At 43.4% G+C, this 20,386-nt stretch overlaps 1 protein-coding gene across 1 annotated transcript; it reads left to right on the top strand.

Moving 5' to 3' along the window:
• Positions 1-4,603: 4,603 nt before the first annotated feature.
• Positions 4,604-18,765, top strand: LOC138819031 (sodium-dependent glucose transporter 1-like). The gene is made up of 5 exons (XM_070010165.1): positions 4,604-4,748; positions 11,904-12,072; positions 13,707-13,823; positions 15,542-16,486; positions 18,316-18,765. Exons 1-5 carry the CDS (start codon positions 4,698-4,700, stop codon positions 18,318-18,320), a joined length of 1,287 nt encoding a protein of 428 aa, XP_069866266.1. The 5' UTR covers positions 4,604-4,697; the 3' UTR covers positions 18,321-18,765.
• The last annotated feature ends 1,621 nt before the right edge of the window (positions 18,766-20,386 follow it).

The raw sequence follows: 20,386 nt of genomic DNA, 5'->3' as shown, positions 1-20,386 counted from the left end.
TTGAGATAAGAGACTCACAGATGTGCCTGCCTGGGCTGTCTTCAAACTTCGATCCTCAGATCTCAGCATTCTAAATAGCTAAGATTACACGGGTAAGCATCCACTGGCTTTGAATGGTGATGACATCCTGCAGGGATGGGTCAGATGATGTTAATTAAATTAGTTAATTTAATTAAAGAGGCACCATTTTCCATGGGGTTGGAATAGATGGCCCAACCATCATCCAGGGCTCCTACTCCCTACTTGCAAAATACCTGGGACCCCAAAGTAGAGGTGAGAAGGTGGCTTGGTGGCCTAGAAGTCAGGGATGGGAAAAAACTTCATATGAAAATAGACAAACTGATGTGTCCATCCTTGGATAAATACGTAGAACTGATGACAGATTTTGTTCACTTCTTCCCAAGTTTTGCACTATATTACATTTAATTTCTGATGGCAATATAGTTGCTTTCTCTCATGCATGAACATAAATTGACTTTTGAAAACAAGTTGCTTTGTTTTGTCTTCAGTGAAACACAGAACCTTTATTGACCTCTGACCATTTACCTTCTATGTTCCACTACAACATTGTTTAGGTTAACAATGAGCAACTTTGTAGAACGCTGATGAAGATATTACAAGCCTCTTGCTCTTTTTGGAAATCTACACTGGATTTCACAATCCAAAATATAAATTGCTGTTGTGCTTGCATCACCAATACCCAAGATAATCCACTTAAAGAGAAAAGGTTTGTGTTTCTACTCATCGTTTTAGAGGTTCTAGCCCTGATTGCTTAGCTCTGTTGTTTTTAGACCTGTAGCAAGGCAGCAACTCATGACAGGAGCATCTGGCATTGTAAAACTTCTCACCTCAAGCTCAGAGCCCAAGAGAATGAGAAAGGGACCAGGGCACCAAAATCACTTTATAGAGCAAACCACTAGTGACCTGATCATCTCCCTTGAAGTCCCACCTCTTTATGACTCCTCCACTTGTAGGAACCAAGCCTTAACCTAGGAGCCTTTGGGAGACATTCAAAACCCTAACCATGATATAATGTCCGGTCCTGAAGAGCTCATTTCCATTTCCATTTCTCTGAGCACTGCTTGAGCCTCCAAAATCCATTATTTCAGTGTAATCTCCATGATTCTTCCCAGTATTGACTATTATAGTATTGTGCAAAGCCCAAGTGCAAGGTCTCCATGGAGACTCAAGAAAACTCTTAGTTGTGATTCCCTCTAAAAACAAAAAAGAAAGGTAGATACCTGCCAGATACAATGGGTGGTATAATCACAGGATAAGCATCTCCGCCAACAGGGAGGAGTTGGAAATAGAAGGAAAGATCAAAAGACTAAACATAGAGCTTTCCTATGACCCAGCAATTCCACTGCTGGGCATTTATCCATTAGACCACAAACAAGAACACACCACAGCTACCAGCACAACCAGGTTCATTGCAGCATTGTTTATAAATCCAAGCTATAGAATCAACCCAGATGCTTCTCAGTGTGTGAATGGATCAAGAACATGTGGTAAATGTACATGTTGGAATTCTATGCTTCCATCAGAAACTATGATATTGCCCTATTAGTGAGGAGATGGACAGACTTGGAAAAAAGTATATTAAGTGAAATAAGCTAGACCCAAAGAAACAAAGGTTGCATGTTTTCCCTCAATGTAGTAATTAGAATGTGCCTATAAATGTTTAAGTAAATACAATGGATTGCAAAAGACGAAAAAATACACTTAATCAGGGCTCTAAACATTCTCCCAGTGGGACCAAAGTAGGATAGGGTCACAAAGGCTCATGTCTATATCAGAATAGCTATGTGTATGTGACCATGTAAAATGATATTTATGGAATGAACTCCAAGAAGCTGAAATGAGGCTTTTTATTATTTTACTTTTTGTGCTTTTCTCCTTTTGTCGTCATTTTTGCCTTCTGTACTTGTTGTGTTGTAGGTAAGTGTACCTATTTGGGGGAGGGTAAGGGAGTCACAGGAATGGGAAACAAAGGGTGTCAAATGCAGCAGTGATATTTACTAGACACTCTGCTGAAAAGGAACTATACACCTTGTGGAGGAGGGAGGTCAGGAGGGAAAGCTGAGAGAAAATGAGGGAAGAGGTGACACTTCAAACAGAAGTGGAAGGAGCAAATTGTTTCTAAGTCAGAAGAGGAGGGCTCACCGCAGAAAAAGATATCCCAGAAGAAACAAAACTTTATGGCCCTGGAATAAGTTTAGAATAAAATAAATGCAAATAATTGAACATTGCTTATCGTTATTTTTTAAAAAAAGAATTGTTCTCATTACCTGACTTTTGCAACTGTAACCCTTTTGTACATCATCATTACAATAAAAAGAAAAAGGAAAAGAAAGAAAAAGGGATCAAGCCAAAACATGACATAAAGTCAGTAGGGAAAAGATTGGGAGTAGATAGTGGGTTCTCATATCTTGAGTAGCCTAGCCCTAGGATTTTGCTGACTTTACTCACTCTCTTTGGCTGGTTCTGTCAGTTGTCTGCAGATTCTCTAAGCAGACAGGTCAAGTTTCTGGCATCTTGCTGTGGTCTCCTTTTTTGCTCTGCCTCCAAGCCTTATCCTATAAGGGGCTGCTTGCAGACACTCTGAGCCTGCTGCATGCCATTGGACCTTCCAGGCTTTTATGTGAAATCTGGGTGGAAGCCTCTGAACGCCCCACAACTCTTTCACTGTGAATGTCTGCAGAATCAGCATCCCGTGGACAGTACTGGGTCTGCGAGCCGTACTGTCATGGAGCTACTACACCTGGAACATTTGGACCATGGCTGTGGTAGCCTCTGTCTTGGCAGATAGACACCAGGAAACCAAAACACAGGATTTGGAGGGAACAAATAGTGCCAAAGGTTTGATGCTGTCTAGGGTTCTAGTTTGTTTTCTCTTCCAATTAAAGAATTAAAGGGCAAGAAAGTGTTTAAAGCAATAGGAGCAGGTGTTCTTTTTAAAACAAAACCAACAACAACAACAAAGGAGATGTGAATGAAACGGCAAAATGAACTCCTTGTAAAAGGAAGGATCCTAGAACCCAGAATGCCCAGTCTCTCTGGATGCTATTATATGTAGAGTGCGTTAGCTCCTAAGATCTGAGGGAGGGCTCCTGTCCCAGGGGTCGAAGGGTGGACTTATGCTGCAATGAGGCTCCTGATTGGTCCTTCTATCTCTCAAGCATCTTGCTGAGTTGCCCACCCTTCTGTGAAGGGCTCATGTGTGTGCTGAACCTCCTCTCCCCCATATCTGTCTTGTTGAGTCATCTCCCTCATTTTTGTAGCCATGTTGATGATTTCTTTTGTACCCCATTGTTGGTCCTCCATTTCTAAAATTTCCATTTCTATTAGCTGATTATCTGTGGACTAATAAAGCTGTACCTTTAATAGTGTTCTCTGACTTAGGTAGCTTTAATGACTATATGGATGGATCTTTGCAGTGCTGGACGTGATCTTGTCATGATGAGGTTGGAAGTGGTGGCTGGCTCACCACACAGCCTAGGTCTTTCCCAACCATTCACACCTCGTCTTCTCTCAGCGCATTCATTGCTGGACATGTGTCCATTTTGCTGAATGGCATTCACACTCACTTGCTTTAGGATCACCAACTGCAAGAACGGCTTCATTGTGAGGGCAAGCACACTATGTGTTGTTTTTACAACCAGTAGTTTAAGTGAATTTTACTCAAGTCAATATCTCCTGCTCTTGAGGATTAAGGGTCTTGGTCTACAGGTGTATAGCTTAGTGGTAGAACATTGCAAAAGTAACGCTTCTCATCATTTTCTGCTACAGCATGCAACTTGCACTATCGCACTAGCCTTTGGAATTCCTTGGAGAACTGGCTGGAATTTGGTGTGGTACTTTTCCGTCTCTTGAGACATCCTTGGCTGATATTTGGGTGCTTTTCATTTCATATGGAATTTTATTCGTGTCCATCTAGCCACAGGGAGAGGAGGACATGCTGAACTACGCCACAAATGCACACTAACTCCTGCTTGTGCCTTGGCCCCAGCTGTTTCTGTGCTGCCTGTCCAATCTTGGAATTGTCTGCAGTGAGCATGGGCTGCATGCAGAGACCCTTGGTCCAACCCAGCACAGTGGAGAGTCCGCAGAGGGAGCTGCGCCCACGAGGCCTCTGGTGACGCTGAGAGGCGCAGGCGGAGCTCTGGCGGGGTCCTCTAAGGGTGGGTCTAGAGACCCCAGAACCATGGGGCAGAGGGTGTCAGCCCAGAGGATGCAGCTGTTCCGAGGCTGCATTTACAGCTACCACCACGCGGCGGCGCCCGTCGGCGGGTGTCTGCGGGCTCCCCTAGGAGAGATGCTGAGGGCAACCGAGTTTCCTCACCCGTGGAGACAGGTCCTGGATGAGGAAAGGCCAACCACCATCTGCAGGAGCTGTGCCAAGTGGAGCAGCGCGTGTCTCCAGCCTGCAAGACGTGCGCAGTCCAAAGTCTCAATTCCCGGTCCCTGTCCTTGGACCGTCCCTGGGGGGAGGTGGCACCCAGAGGCCTCTGCGGCTGGAGGGACCAGTGCTCAGAGCCGGGATCCCCAGGCAGCAAAAGGCCGCCAGGCTGGAGCTGGAAGCCGACCTCGGTGGGCCGGGGGCTGCCGGGCAGCGGCTCCTCCAGGCCCAGGCCCCTGCCCAGAAAGATCCCGAGGCAGTGGCGGTGTCCCGGAGGCCGAGTGGCCGTGCCGGGAGCATGCTGCGCTGGTTCACCACCGTGATCCTGTGTCTGGCCTTCCTGGGGATGGTGAGAGCTGGGCTGCCCCCAGGCTGGGTTCTAGCAGGGGTCCTGCAGGGCTGTGCTCTCTCCCCTGGAGTCCTGCTTCTCCCTACTTGAGCACTGAGTAACCACTCATCTGCTTGGCCTCAGTGTCCTCGTCCAGCCCTGGGGTACAATGCCAATCGTGGAGTATGAAATTGAGTGGCCTACTATGTGTTTGAAGTGTCTCAAACTTTTCTAAGATTCCTTTAGGTCCTGGCCCAGACACAAGAGAGGTTTCTTGGGTCTCTAGCCCCTGCCCAAATTGTTACAGAGAAAAGTGCTTTTCTGGGATTTCTTCTTTTTGTAAGGTCTGGCTGCTTAACTTTGCAGAAAGAATGAAAATCAAGAGGAAAATGACGTTTCCAGATTACTCATCTGGCTCATTGGTAAAGTTAGGCACCTGTCTTCTACTCTGCCCTAATTGTAATCAATCCTTCCGTTCTTCTTTTAAGAAATATAAAATAGTGGAGTATAGTTAAGGCTATGTACACCTTTTGCCAATGCCTTGGGTAGCTTCCATTTCTGCATTTGACAATTGCGATCTGGGTGTGTGGGAAGATGAACCCCGGCAAGTCACTCCTGGTGGCTTAAGCATTCAGAGACTCAGAGGCAGGATTGTTGTAAAGCTTTGTCATTGCAGGGAGGGAGAAGGTCTAAGGAAGAAGTCACTGCAGGTGATTGGTGAGTTCCCACTCACTGTGCCCCACACTTGTAAATCTTAAGAAGACATGGAGTAATTTGAATATAGCCAAGGCCCTAACTTTGTAGTGTACTAAGTGCTTCCTGTGTACCTGTGTGCTGGTCCTGGTCCTTAGTTGTGCCTGCTCCTGTTGAGCTAGGTGGGAGGTGGGGACGTGGGGGCGGGGTTGCTTGCCTTTGGAGCACCAGTGCAATTAGAGCCAACTATTCTCGAAAAGTAGACAATGTGAAACCATTTTTCTTAAAGGGTTCAAGGAATTTGTCCTGAAAGATAACTGTAAGTCTTAGCTCTTGCTAAACTCCATTATAAAGTTAAGCAAGTCATTTTTAAAATCATGTTCTTTGCAAAGAAATGTTTGAGGATTTATGTGTTGGGAAACACTGAACAGCAACTGTTTGCCAAGCTCTGTCAGGGAGCCTGTGCAGGTGATGTCTATTGGCAGAGCAAGAAAGGGACATGGGAATGAATTGCGGGTTTTAGTGAATTTGCCTCTTTTGCACATTTCTGGTACCTTGCAGCCTGGGATGGGCTGCACTCTGGACTGTACAGTTACTTGATCAAGTGATACTCTCTCTGGTTCAAGTTTGCTCATATTTTAAGGTGGTTACAGATCCCTCTATACACGGGCAGCTGTAGATCAAATTTAACAATTCTCTTCTTTGTTAGCTGTTCATGTTAATGGAAATTGACAAGAATGTTGATAGAAAGTTCAAGTGAATGAAACCTTGAGACCTGGCAGCAATATCTGTCACCACCTGACAATGGCCAGCTTGGCTTAATTATGGAATTTGCTATTTATTGTTTTTGTTGTTGTTGTTTATGCTGGTGCTGGGGCTTGAACTCAGGGCATTACACTCTTCCTTGGCGTTTTTGCTCATGTGCTCTACCACCTTAGCCACATCTCCTATTCAGCAATTTGCTGATTAATTAGAGATAAGCCTCTTGGTTTTCTCTGCTCAGTCTGGCTTCAAACCTTGAGCCTCTGGGTCTCAGCATGTCTGAATGCCTCTAATTACAGGCATGAGCCACCACTGTGTAGCGCCTGGAATTCAGAATTTACAATGACAGAGTCGCTTTATGATTCCTTTTGCTTGCTTCATGTTTCTGTTGATCATTTGATGAACAGAGAATGGCTGCTTAGGACATTCATGACTCATGAGGGAATATATCAGGGAGACTATTATTATGACTGTCAGGAAGATTTATCCAGAAGCCAAAATACTCTTTATAACAAGAATCTCTATGAACAAATTGATTAAAATTAAATGATCTAATATCCCCTTAATAAAGAAAGTAGAACAGTATTCAAGCAATAGTGGTCATTATCTTTGTTCAGAGAATGCTAGCTCACGGTTGCATTCGAAACTGCCTGACATTAAGGAAATGTAATCGAAGCCAGACCTTGATGGCTCATGCCTGTACTCCTGCCTATTCAGAGGTAGGGATCTGAAGACTGTGGTTCAAAGCCAGCTGGAGCAGAGAAATCTGAGAGATTCTTATCTCCAAGAGCTGTGGCCTAAGTAGTAGATCTTCAACCTTGAGCAGAAAACCTAAGGATTAGCACCTAAGCTCTGTGTTCAAGTCCCCAGTACCAGCACCAACAAGGAAAAGAAGAAGTCATAATTAGCCCAGTAACACAAGTCACAGGGACCTGGAGACTCATTAAAGGAAGATTCGAAATCTAGATGAAGAGTAAAAATCCTTGCCGTAAACTGTTCAAGATGCCTTCTATCCACCAGTCAGCAGCTCACAGGCATGTGCCCTCTATTCTTTTCCTCTGAGGAGTCTCTGCAGTGGATGCCATGGTAGTGTCTTAAGAAATAAGAGTCATCAGCCATCTTTTCCTCTGTGTGTGCTTGAGTTGGAACCCAGGGCCTTCTGTATAAACTAAGTATGTGCTCTGCCCATTGAACTACACCCCAGCCTCTGGGCCACCTGTTCAACTCCTCCTTTGACCTCTTTGACCACATTGGAAGGTTAAGCACTCAGTATTCTTCAGCCCCTCACATGAGCCCAACACAGGCAAGGAGGAGCTGTACAGCTGAGTGCTGTTCCTCCACGGTATTGTGAAACATCCTTGTTTTCTCTTGCCTTTGAGAGCATGGCTCCTACCCTCTGAGCCCCAGGGAGGTTCTGCTTAACCACCAGATCCAAAGTGTTCCCCAACTTAGAGGTTAGCTTTGAATTCCATATGAGTGTGGCTCTGCGCTGCTGCCAAGAGCCAGTGACTAAGAACCCTATGAACAATGTTCCTCCCTGAAACTTACCTTTATCTCCTGCAGAGAGAGTGCACATTTTTTATGTTGACAGCTTTTGTCTCTGAGTACAAGAAGTAAGAGCATGGTCAGGGTAAAGATACAGAGGAAGGAGACAGCCAGGCCAAGAGTAATATTTAACCAGGCTAGAAGGCTGAACTGAGGGCTGGAGGAGACCTCCAGCTGGTGGCCGTTAGGCAGAAGTCAAATTTGTCTATAAATCTGTATTCCTCCTGAGCAACATCCAGGAGAAAGTTACTTTTTAAATCATCCCCTATACCACGCTTTCCACTTCAGGATGCGTGACCTCATTTAGTGGAATGAACCTTACTGCTTCTGGATTTAAAGTGATATTATGAAAGTTTTGTTTACTAAGTAATCCCCACTTTTTTTGTTGTTGTTGTTTTTTATGCTGGTTCGGGGGCTTGAACTCAAAGTCCCTGAGCTTTTGTGTTTGGTGTTCAAGCTAGTGCTCTACCACTTGAGATACAGCTCTACTCCTTGATTCTTTCTTTCTGTCTTTCTTTTCTTTCTTTCTTTTTTTATTCTTTCTTTCTTTCTTTCCTTTCATTCTTTCTTTCTTCCTTCCTTCCTTCTTTCCTTCCTTCCTTTTCTTCCTTCCTTTTCTTCCTTCCTTCCTTCCTTCCTTCGTTCCTTCGTTCCTTCCTTTATTTCTTCCTTCCTTCTTCCTTTTCCTTGCTGCTTATTTGGAGATTAAAAATCTCATAGGCACTCCTTCCCTTGGCTGGCTTCAAACCACTATTCTCAGATCTCAACTCTCCTGAGAAGTCATAGCTAGAATTATGGACGTGAGCTACTGGTCCCTGACTGAATATCTTAACAAAGTCAGTGGTAGCTGACTTAGCATGACAATCTGAAAATCTTGTCCTTAGTATTTAATTAATTCTTGCTTTTCCTAATGTTTGGTTAAAGATCAGATTGATGTTTATGAGGCATTTCGTTTCATCATCAAAGTTCTGAAAAGTCTTACCCAGTCTGGTGTAAGAGTCTTAAAGTTGTCAAAACTGTGTAGTTGCTGGTCATTGGTTGCTCTTTTTTGTAATCCTAGCTACTTAGGAGGCTGAGATCTGAGGAAGGCGGTTCAAAGCCAGCCCACGCAGGAAAGTCTGTGAGGCTTTTATTTCCAATTAACCACCAGAAAACTGGAAGTGGCACTGTGGCTCAAAGAGGTAGAGTGTTAGTTTTAAGCACAAAAACTCAGGGACAGTGCCAGGCCAGAGTTCAAGCCCCAGGATGAGAAAGAAAAAAAGAAAGAAAGAAAAAAAAAAAGAAAAACAAAAAGATGAGTTGTACAGATTTCCCTCAGTCCCAACTTTTAATTCCTGATAAGAATAATAAAATATTCTACTATAGGAATAACATCTTTGTACATCTACTTAATTCACTTGATCTCTAACATTTGTGTTGGATCATTTATAAAGAGGAGATCTTGAACAGATAGTCATCATCAATTATTCTTGCTGACACATTTGGTATAATGAAGTTAACACAAGCATACTTTATCAGGAACATTTCTGGTTGTATTACATCTAGTGGAGATGACTCTATAGACATGCCTTTTAATATTTGGCCAATTTTTTTTATTAACCAAAGACTACCCAAGGCAAATAAATTTGAAATGAATATAGGTGGTGGTGCTGGTGGTTGTGGTGGGTCTTCTGCTTCTCTTCTTCTTCTTCTTCTTCTTCTTCTTCCTCCTCCTTCTCCTCCTCCTCCTCCTCCTCCTCCTCCTCCTCCTCCTCCTCCTCCTCCTCCTCCTCCTCCTCCTCCTCCTTCTCCTCCTCCTCCTCCTCCTCCTCCTCCTCTTTCCTCTTCTTTGTATTTTTTTTGGACTTTTTCTTTATTGGTACTGGGAATCTTACCCAGGATGTTGCACTTGATAGGGAAGTGCTTTGCTGCTGAACTACATCCCAGGCCTTTAAATTTTCTTTTTGAGAGTGAAAATTCCTGACTTATATAAGCATTTCTATTTTCCTTTTTTTGAGGCATTTGTAATCAGGGGAACAGGAGGCCTGCTGGCCTGTGGGAAGTCATCAGGATCTATCTCTTCCCCTAGCTGAGCTCCAGCTCCTCAGTCCTGCCTTGCCCTTTGGCCTGGTTGGCTGAGACTTAGGGTTATCTCTCTCAGTTCCCTCTCAGTGCTCTTCACAGGCCCTCCATCTAAGGACCTGATCCATCTAAACACCCCTCAGCTCCCCTGGGACCCACATCTTCTCCCACAAAGGTTGGTGATCTCTCTCCTTCTCTAAAGTTTTCAGGTCTGTGTGTGCACAATAAGGTTACCCTGTGTTTCTAGACACACACCTATTCTGGGTCCATAATTTTTGTGAGTCAAGTTAGCAGGAGCCTCAGCAAGTGGGCTCCTTAGATTTGGAGGAATCTATTTTCAATAGGGGGTCTCTGACTGGATAAGAGCCCGTTGATCATCAAATTCAGTGTGATCCTGGATTTAGTTCAGTCCCAGAGAGTTCAAAACCCAAATCTGTGACCCTCAAATGGAAGAGAATGATCCCTCATGACCCCCAGGTGCCCTGAGAGACTGGCAGGCACAAGAGGCCCTGGTTGGTCCATTCTAAATATTCCATCGCTGGTTCTCCTGGGAGTTTCTAGAGGTTAACTTCAGTCCTCATAGCCAATGTCAGCCTTCCAAGGAAGGCTCACACTTATAACCCTGCTATTCAGAAACTGGTATCTAAGGATGGAAGAAGCCAGCCCTTGCAGGAAAGTCTGTGAGAATCTTATCTTCAATGAACAACTGAAAAGTTGCAAGTTGAGCTGTGGCTCATGGTAGAGAGCTAACCTAGAGAGCAAAAGCTTAGGGACTATGGGCCCAGGCCATGAGTTGAAACAGATGGAAGGAAGAGAAGGGGAAGAGGAAGGAGGAAGAAAGAAATGAGGAAGAAAGAAAGGAGGAAGAAAGAAAGTAGTGCGTGTTGTATGCTTAGAATTTAAAAATGACCTCAAGAATAGCTTTATTGTCATAAAGTTAATGGAAAATTATGCAATAGACATGTGATAAATAAACACATAAATTCATTTATTTTTATTTTTGCCATGCTTGAGATTGAATACAGGAACTCAGGCAAGGTGGGCAGATGCTATATCACTGACTGACATTCCCAGCCAGCTACTTACTAACTTTCAGTACACTCTTTTCTTCTTTTTCTTCCTCTTTTTCTTGCTCTTCTTCCTCTTCTTCTTCCTCTTCCTCTTAATCCTCCTCCTCCTTCTTCTAGTCTTGAAATTGTTGTATAAAAATTCCTATTTTCAAAGTAGTCTTTCAAGGTCTTATTCAAATAGTGAACTAACTACAACAAAATGCTACAAGAAATAAAACAGTTTTGAAACCCGGGGAGGTTTGTTTTGTTTTGTGTTTTGGAGTCTGTATCGTGCTAATTTAGTCCAGGGAAGCCCTAAACTTGCGATCATCCTGCTGTCTAAACAATGGAATTCAGAAATGCACCACCACAACCTGATGAAATTAAAAATTTTGATGAGAAGGAAAGCAGTTGGAGTCTACCGCTGTGGTGATGACAGGAGTGTCACTGTATGTGTTTTTCTTCCTGTGGTCTCTTAGAAGTATGGGACCCTCCGGAGTCACTAGGGACACTAAAGAGACAAGGAGCTTTAGTCCGGTCAATTCACTTCTGCACACAAGGGTGCATAGGCACTCTACCCAGAGTTAGGCAGGTAGACTCAGCCCCCTTGGTTTTTATGCTAATACAAAGAGTGGTGCCCTCCCTCCTACCAATAGGAGTCCAGCTCACATTCTGTTTGTGATTGGCTGATTTAAAGAAGCTAGACAGCATTCTGTCAGTGGAAAGTTCCCACTTGGGAACTTGTTGTCAACAAGCTCCAAGGGGATGTTCTTTAAGTCCTTGGTAAGGACTCCTACCCCTAACACAGCTGGCTGGTTACAAACAACACAGCTGACAGTTGCCTCTTGAAGTCAAGAAGCAAACAATTCCAGCAACTATAAGAACAAGGAAATATAAGTACAAAAGGGTGACTGAATATGAGATGGAGACACTTTAGTGTCACAGGGTCTTGACTTCATTCTCTACTTTGCTTTGTATCATCTCCCCATTTTTCTGTAATGGATGTGAGCTAGATGCATATTGTTTTGATAAGCAAACATTTTTGCCTTTTTTTTTAATATTTCAGGGAATAAGTGCTTCTATACTGGGACCCACGTTTCAAGATCTGGCCACTAACGTGAACCGCAATATCAGCAGTCTTTCTGAAATATTTGTGGGTCGGGCTTTAGGATATTTGTGTGGCTCTGTGATCGGAGGAGTTCTTTTGGACTGTATGAATCAGTTTTTACTTCTGGGTAAGGAAACAGTGATCTTTGCTTCTTTGTACCTGTCAGTGAATTTACAACTTCATATTTACAATAAGAAAACTTGTTGACAACTGAAATGAATGGTGTTTCAGGGTCCTCCACAGACGCCAGGTCTTTCTCTGGGGCTCTCACCTTGGCAGCCACAGGGCATCTGGGCTGGGCCACCCAGAGCCTTGATTAACCCTCAGGTATGCTGATGGCAGTCCTGAGCCTCCCGATCTCCAGGGGAACTGAGGCACCATGTCACACACTTGTCCCAAAGCTCTGCACATCGGGTGTAGGGCAGGTCTCTAGGGCTACCTGAAGCCAGATGAGCTGTGGGAATGTGGCCAGCCTCTCTGGGCTCTGGGTTTACAGTGTGGGGCAGGAGATGGAGACAAACTGACACAGGCTACACATTTATCTCCATGTTAGTGATGAGCCCAGAGCGCTGTGCTGCAGCCTGGAAGTCACTAACATCGCTTTTTATTTTATTTTATTTTTGTCGGGCATGTGTCCTGAAATCTGGGCCTGGGCGCTGTCCCTCAGTTCTTCTGCTCAAGGGTAGCGCTTTATCACTTGAGCTATAGCTCCACTTCTGGCTTTTTCTGCTTATGTGGTGCTGAGGAATCAAACCCAGGGCCTCATGCATACAAGGCAAGCACTCTACCCGTGAGCCACCTTCCCAGCCCCTGGCATCGCTTTTTAGCATGCTGTGGTTTGAACAGGGCCATGGGTTTCAAGAAAATCTAGATCCATCTGACAAAGCACCTTTGGAAGCAAGGAGAATAATCTACATTTACTGATAATTAAATAAAATATCCTTCTTATTTTTAAAGTAGCTTTCAAAGATATGCACACGTGTGTGTGTGTGATTTTTTGTCATCTTAATAATTCTACTCAGAGCCCCACACATGCTACATCTCCAGCCTAATAGTAAATGTGTCTTGAATTGCTTCACCATTTGCCAAAACAATTTATTCTGATTTACTAAACACTATTATATTAGTTGTATCATATTTAAAAGTCCCTTTGGTTGTCTGTTTTTCCAGTCATTGGGCTTGAACTCATGATGTGTGAACCTCAGATTTTAGCCTCCTGAGTAGTTAGGATTACAGGTCTGAGCCTCTAGTAACCAGCTCTTTTGGGTTCTTAAATGTAAACTATTTAAGTTAATACTCTTTGGCTCTTCTGTGATAAAATTTGCTTAGTGGTATCATGCATAGATTTAATAAAGATCTTAAAATTTAACAAAGATCTTAAAATATTTTAATTATATGACCATTTAGAGAAACTTTTTAACTTGACCTTAGTTTGTGTTTTGGAAGCTTTAATGATATTGGCTTGACTCATGACCCTGCAGGAATGCTGGTTTAATTCATTAATTATTATTATGAGTTATTAATTTATTTTGCCATTCCTGGGGCTTGAACTCAGGTTCTGGGCACTGTCCCTGAGCGTCTTTTACTCAAGGCTAGCACTCTACCATTTGAGCCACGGTGCCAGGTCGAGTTTTTTCTGTTTATATGGTACTGAGAAATCAAACCCAGGGCTTCATGCATGCTATGCAAGCACACTACCACTAAGCCACATTCCCAGCCCAAATGCTGCTTTTATACCTGATGTTTGATTCTTGTTTCTAGGGCTGTCCATGTGGGGCATCACCGTGAGTAGTTATCTTATTCCATTTTGCAAGACTGCAGTGTTACTGATTGTCATGATGTCTGCCATGGGTGTCTCATTTGGTGTTCTGGATACAGGTTAGTGGAATTTTGAACATCTGACTCTGAAGCACTGAAAGATTGTTTATTTTAAATATTGTCAGTTGCTGATGGCTCATGCTCATAATCCTAACTTCTTGGGAGGCTAAGATCTGAGGAACATAGTTAAAGGTCAGCACACGCTGTAAAGTCTATGAGACTCTTATCTCCAATTAGCCAGCAAAAAGCTGGAAGTGGAAGTGTGGTTCAGATGGTAGAGTGCTAGCCTTGAGCAAAATTTAAGCAACAATGTCCCCACCCTGACTTCAAGCCCCAGCACTAGTACAAAAAAATAAAATAAAGTAAAATAAAAATCCAATCACTCTACCTATGGGTAATTAAAACAAAGGTGATGAATCTATCATTTTGAGATCAATCTTTATCATTGTGGTATAAGAGACAATGATGGAACTGGACACCCGTGGCTCACGCCTATAATCTTAGCTAGTCAGGAGGCTGAGATCTGAGGCTCATGGTTCAAAGCCAGCCCAGGTAGGAAAGTCCATGAGACTCTTATCTCTCATTAACCACCAGAAAAGTGGAAGTGGTGCAGTGACTCAATTGGTAGAGCACTTACCTTGAGCTGAATTGCTCAGGGACAGCCCACAGGTCCAGTGGTCAAGCCCTACCAATGACCAAAAAAAAAAAAAAAAGAGAGAGAGAGAGAAACAATGATGGTTTGATAGCTGAAATAAATGTGGAACCACTATTTAGCTGTACAAGCATAGAGACAGCCACCTGGTTTTAAGCTTAGAGAATCCTGGCACAACTTTCCTATTTCTTTTCTACCCTCTAAAGTTCCTATTCTCCACCCATCTTCAAAATGTGACTAAATGACACATATGATAGCTCTTTATCCTTTAATTCTAGCCTCCTTGCATGCTCATTGTCAGACTATGGACATATTTTATCTTTCAGATTTTGTTTGACTATAAAATTCCAGGGGGAAATATGTGCATATCTGAAATCTAAGTACAAAACAGAAAACTTGATATTCTTGTCTGTAATGAGCTCAACAGAATCCTGTAATCAAGTCCTGCCTGGATAGTTTAACTCTGCCTTTTACATAAAAAAAATACTTTCAATGGCCTACCCTTATGAAACCCTTTGGTGATTTGCTCACTATTTAATTTGCCTGGTAAATATGTATCAGTCTTTAAAATATACAAGTAGGTATAATGATATTATTAGTCTCCAATGTGGAATTGGCAGTATTTTTGTTTATTTATTTTTTGTTGTTGATTGTGTGTTTGCACTCAAGGCATGGGCACTGTCCCTGAGCTTCTTTGCTAAAGGATGGTATTCTATCATTTTGAGCCACAGCTTCACCTCCTGTTTTCTAGTGGATAATTGGACTCTCACTGACTTTCCTGTTGGGGCTGCATTTAAATCCATCACCTTCAGATCTCAGCCTCTGAAGTATCTAGGATTACCAGTGTGATCCACCAGCATCTGATCAGAGTTGGAACTATTTTATAACAAGCTTTAGTACTGAGCCTGGCTGTAAGAACATTGTTGTCTGGTGGTGGTGGTGGTGGTGGTGGTGGCTTAGAGCTGCTGAGACACAGACAGTGTTTTAAGAACTTAGAACAGCACAGTGCTTGTGTTATTTAATGCACTTTCATTTTTGTTTCATAGCAATGAGCTGGGTTTGGTGTTGTGTTTTTGAAACTAAGTTCTGTGGATAACTTAAAACTTTCTCTGTGTCTCTTTGGTAGGTGGGAACGTGCTCATCTTGACTCTTTGGGGAGACAAGAGCCCCCCGCACATGCAGGCCTTACACTTCAGTTTTGCCCTGGGTGCCTTCCTGGCTCCCCTGCTGGCTAAACTGGCACTGGGCCCCACAGTGTCTGCTGACAACCACACAGAGCCCGACTTTCTCCCTGCAGCCCTCAATGCCTCTTCTGAAGCCACCTCAGACCCTCTACTCGCAGCTCCCCATGACATGAACTTACTGTGGGCTTATGCTTCCATAGGCACCTACATTCTCATAGTTTCTCTCCTTTTCTTTGCTCCGCTCTGCATGAAAAGCTCAAGGCAGGGAAAATCAACAGCATCTGCTCAGCAATCTCGAAGAGCTCAATACCACAAGGCCCTTCTCTGTCTGCTTTTTCTGTTCTTCTTCTTCTACGTGGGGGCTGAGGTGACATATGGCTCTTTCCTTTTCTCCTTTGCCACCACCCATGTTGGCATGGATGAGAGAGAGGCAGCTGGCTTGAACTCCATCTTCTGGGGGACCTTCGCAGCCTGCAGGGGCCTAGCAATCTTCTTTGCTGCGTGTTTACGTCCTGCCACCATGATTGTGTTGAGCAACATTGGCAGCCTGGCCTCCTGTTTGTTTCTGGTGCTTTTTGACAGGAGTCCCCTTTGTCTCTGGATAGCAACCTCCGTGTATGGGGCCTCCATGGCCACCATGTTTCCCAGTGGTGTTTCTTGGATTGAACAGTACACCACCATCAGTGGCAAATCTGCTGCATTTATTTTGATTGGTGCTGCCTTGGGACTAATGGCTATTCCTGCATTAACCGGAGATATTCAAGGACAATATCCAGATCTACCAGTACTTCTGTATGCCTGTTTTGGGTCTGTAATTTTCACTACTGTTTTATTTCCGATGATGTATAAAGTAGCTACCTTGCCTCTGCGAAAAGGAAACAGAAAAGGTGAGTGTTCTGGACTATGAAGACAAGAATGAAAATATGATTCAGAAAAACAAAATGAAGGCTGGGAAGGGCCTGGTAGAGCGCTGCCTTGCATGAAGGCAAAATGAAGGCTGGTAGAGCGCTTGCCTTGCATGCATGAGGCCCTGGGTTCGATTCCTCAGCACCACATAAGCAAAAAGAAAAAAGCCAGAAGTGGCACTGTGGCTCAAGTGGTAGAGCGCTAGCCTTGAGCTGAAGAGCTGAAGGACAGTGCCCAGGCCCAGAGTTCAGGTCCCATGACCGGACCCAAAACAAAATAAATGATCTTGTTTTTTCTCTCCCCTCTTCCATTCCTTCCTGTCTTCCTTCCTCCCTTCCTCCCCTACCCTTCTTCTTTCATTTCTCTCTCTCCATCTCTTTCTCTATCTCTGACTCTGTCTCTCTTTCTCTCTCTCTCTGTCTCTTTCTCTGCCTCTCTTTTCTGTACTGGATTGAATTTAAGGACTTCCTAAATCCTCTACCTAATGTAATAGTTCAGCTCAGAAATGGCTTTTGAACTGGTTGAAATGAATGGAACAATGAGCCCTTATGTAATACAGACATCTAGTCATATGTTGATGGACCCACAGTGAGATTTCAAACCAATTCCTCTTCAGTGCATTGATGAATGCATCCATTTCAGTTAATGCTGGCCCTCTGCCACAGAGCTCCAGGATAAAAGGGAACAACATAAGACTCAGAGCAGATAGATAATTCCTGACTTTAAAAAACTTAACATAATTGTATTGTTATTGTTGTTAGGCCAGAGCAGAGCATAAGCAGATTTTCAGCACACTTGGGGATCAGATTTTCTAGGTTGAGCTGGGCACTGGTGGTTCATGCTTGTAATCCTAGTTACTTAGGAAGCTGAGATCTGAGGATTGTGCTTTAAAGCCAGCCTGGGAAAGAAAGTCCATGAGACTTTTTGTTGTTGTTGGTAGAGCTTGAAGTCTGGGCCTGGGCACTGTCCCTCAGCTCTTCAGCCCAAGGCGATCACTTAACTTGAGCCACAGGACCAGTTCCGGTTTTCTGGTGTTTTATTGGAGATAAGAATCTCACAGACTTTCCTGTCCAGGCTGGTGTTGAACTGAGATCCTCAGATCTCAGCCTCCTTAGTAGCTAGGATTAGAGCTGTAAGCCACCGCCCCCCCCCCCCAACTTTCTCCCCCTTTCCCCTCCCCTCCTTATCTCCACTTAACCAGCAGAAAACCTGAAGTAGGGCTGTGGCTCAAAGTGGTAGAGCAATAGCCTTGAGAAAAAGAGCTCAAGGAAAGCATTCAGGCCTTGAGTTCAAGCCCCATGAGAAAAAAAAAGTTTCTAGGTCCACTTAGCGCTCATGGTAAAAAGGTTCGAAATGCTCTGAATCCAGAGCATTTTATAAATATACCATGTTTACATGCAGTAGGATCTTGTTTTGAGGCTCATATTTGGTAAGAGCTTGAATAAGTGGACGTTCCATGATCTCCCCCTTTCAGAGTGGTTTTCAGGCATTTGAGTTTCTTGTTGTTTCTTAATTTGAGACAGAGTTTGGTTATCTTTCCCACGTTGGTCTGGAAGTCACTATGTATTTCAATTGAGCCTCAAACTTGTGATCCTCCTGTTCTCAGCCTCCTTTCTGCTGAGTGAGACTTTTGTTTTTCAGAAGTTGGGTAGTATTCTGATTTAGGAGAAAAAACACAAACCTGTGAAACAGTTTGCTGACCAAATTGTCAGGCTTCCACACTGGACTTGAACAGTAGGGAGGGCAGTTCTAGGAAAGCGCATCCTTGGAAAGCTCACATGCTTTGCTTAATGCTTTTCTTTCTCTGTAGGCTGAACCAGAGGATGCTAATCTGTCCTTTGAGTATTTCTGCTCTATGAAGAGGACACCGTGCAGTGCCAAAGAGAGCTGGCTTCAAAACAGGACTCAGCTTTCCAGCAACACACAGGCACTTAATAGAGGCCTCACCTGTGACTCAAGAAATGATTTCTAAATTGAAAATCTCTCATTTTCATAGTTTCTCTGAGATATCCTCTAGGAATTACTGTGATTGCCAGTGCCTTCTTCATGTCAACTGAGTAGTGAAACAGAAACAAAGAGCTTTAGGAATTTGCTAGTGATTATTAATATGCTCTAATTCAATGTACTTCCTGTTTATTGTGTTATTTGTGATTTTCTCAATAAGGGTCTGTTAAAATGCTGCATTTCATGATTCAGTTACATTCTAACTTCTGTGAAATCAGGGTGTGTCCCATAATAAATGTACCTGTACAGTGTTGGATGGAAGATTTTACTTTGTATAAAATTTTGGATATTTTACTTTGTTTTACCAATTTGGGACACAATTGACAGTTTTTTCCTATACATATAGAAAATAATGTAAAAAAAAACCCGAAGTAATATTGATTTTTCACAGTGTATTAGATTCAGCAAAACAAGATGAATAGATTACAACAGTATTTATGAAGAGATAGTACACTTTTGCCCACATTACTGTAAAGTTATTGTTTTATTTTTTACTTTTTGGGTCCGGTCATGGGGCCTGAACTCTGGGCCTGGGCGCTGTCCCTCAGCTCTTCAGCTCAAGGCTAGCACTCTACACTTGAGCCACATCACCACTTGCGTTTTTTTTAAATTTTTGCTTATGTAGTGCTAAGGAATCGAACCCAGGGCCTCTTGCATGCAAGGCAAGCGCTCTACCACTGAGCCACCTTCCCAGCCCCTGTAAAGTTATTTTTACTAAATTGCTTTGTTGTTGTTGTTTGTCCCGACCCGCAGGACGTCAACGAGGGCAGTGAACCTAAGCGAGAAGGAATGAAGGGACAAGAGACACGAAGAATGACAGCAAGACAGGGATTCTGATCAAGCTGCAAACTTTTATTTTTCACACAGGGGTATTTATATGCTTGGAATAAGGATGCTTTTTCATTGGCCGTAGCAGCTGCAGGATGTTTGCTTAGGGCAGGGGGAAAGGGTGGTCCTTAGCAGTTGCAGAATGTTTGCTTAGGGCAGGATGAGGGTCGGATTCTGTAAACTCAGCCTCAAGATGTTCCAGTGAGATAGATAGTCAAGCCTATCATGTTGAGAGACTCAACTTTTGGCTCCGGACAGTTGTTGATGTTCAGTTGTGAAGCTTGACTCTGGGCTTGGGCGCTGTCCCTTAGCTCTTCAGCTCAAAGTGAGTACTCTACAGTTTGAGCTATAGCACCACTTCCTGTAAAGTTATTTTTATATGCTAATTTATGCTGAGATGGGAATTAGAGGTTTGCAATAGAAGCTGGGACAGTTAAGTCTTCAGTGGGAACACTATAAAGGCCTTGATTACCTTCAGAGGATTGGTCTGAGTTTTCCTGTATCAATATTTGATCTCCACTGGTTTTCAGAGGTAATAACATTGTGTGTACTATCTATAAAGCAGGTGACACATCTAATTGACGGTGAGGCACGGTCTTTCCCTGGGGTTGGAATACCTGTATCATTTGTCTGGGTCTTCTACTTACCTGATTTTAAAACAGTTGAGAAACCAAAGTGCATACTAGGCAATGTCTTGGTGGTAAATAGGAGTGAGGGATGAAAAAGGGACTTCGCATGACTTTGGAAAAGCTGCCCTTGGAGCTGATGAGGTATTTCGTGAGTTTCAGGCCAAATGGGATCTAATTTCTACCCGATTGTGACATATTTACTTTCTCTAATTTCCATAAATTTGCCTTAGGTGAAATACATCATCTTTCTTGACCACTACCCAGTCAGTGCTTGTGACCAATCACTTCTTGTGACCATTTCCCATTGACCTCTCATGGCAGCCCCTGATTTCCCTCTCATTCATCACCACCATTAACCTCTCATGACCACCTTTACGTGCCACACATCCTGACTCATGGGAAAAACTTAACAAACTTGGG

This window comes from Dipodomys merriami, unplaced genomic scaffold, assembly GCF_024711535.1.
Source record: "Dipodomys merriami isolate MVZ:Mamm:240054 unplaced genomic scaffold, mDipMer1.0.p SCAF_8, whole genome shotgun sequence".
NCBI lineage: Eukaryota > Metazoa > Chordata > Mammalia > Rodentia > Heteromyidae > Dipodomys > Dipodomys merriami.
This window is presented reverse-complemented; position numbering and strand designations above follow the sequence as displayed.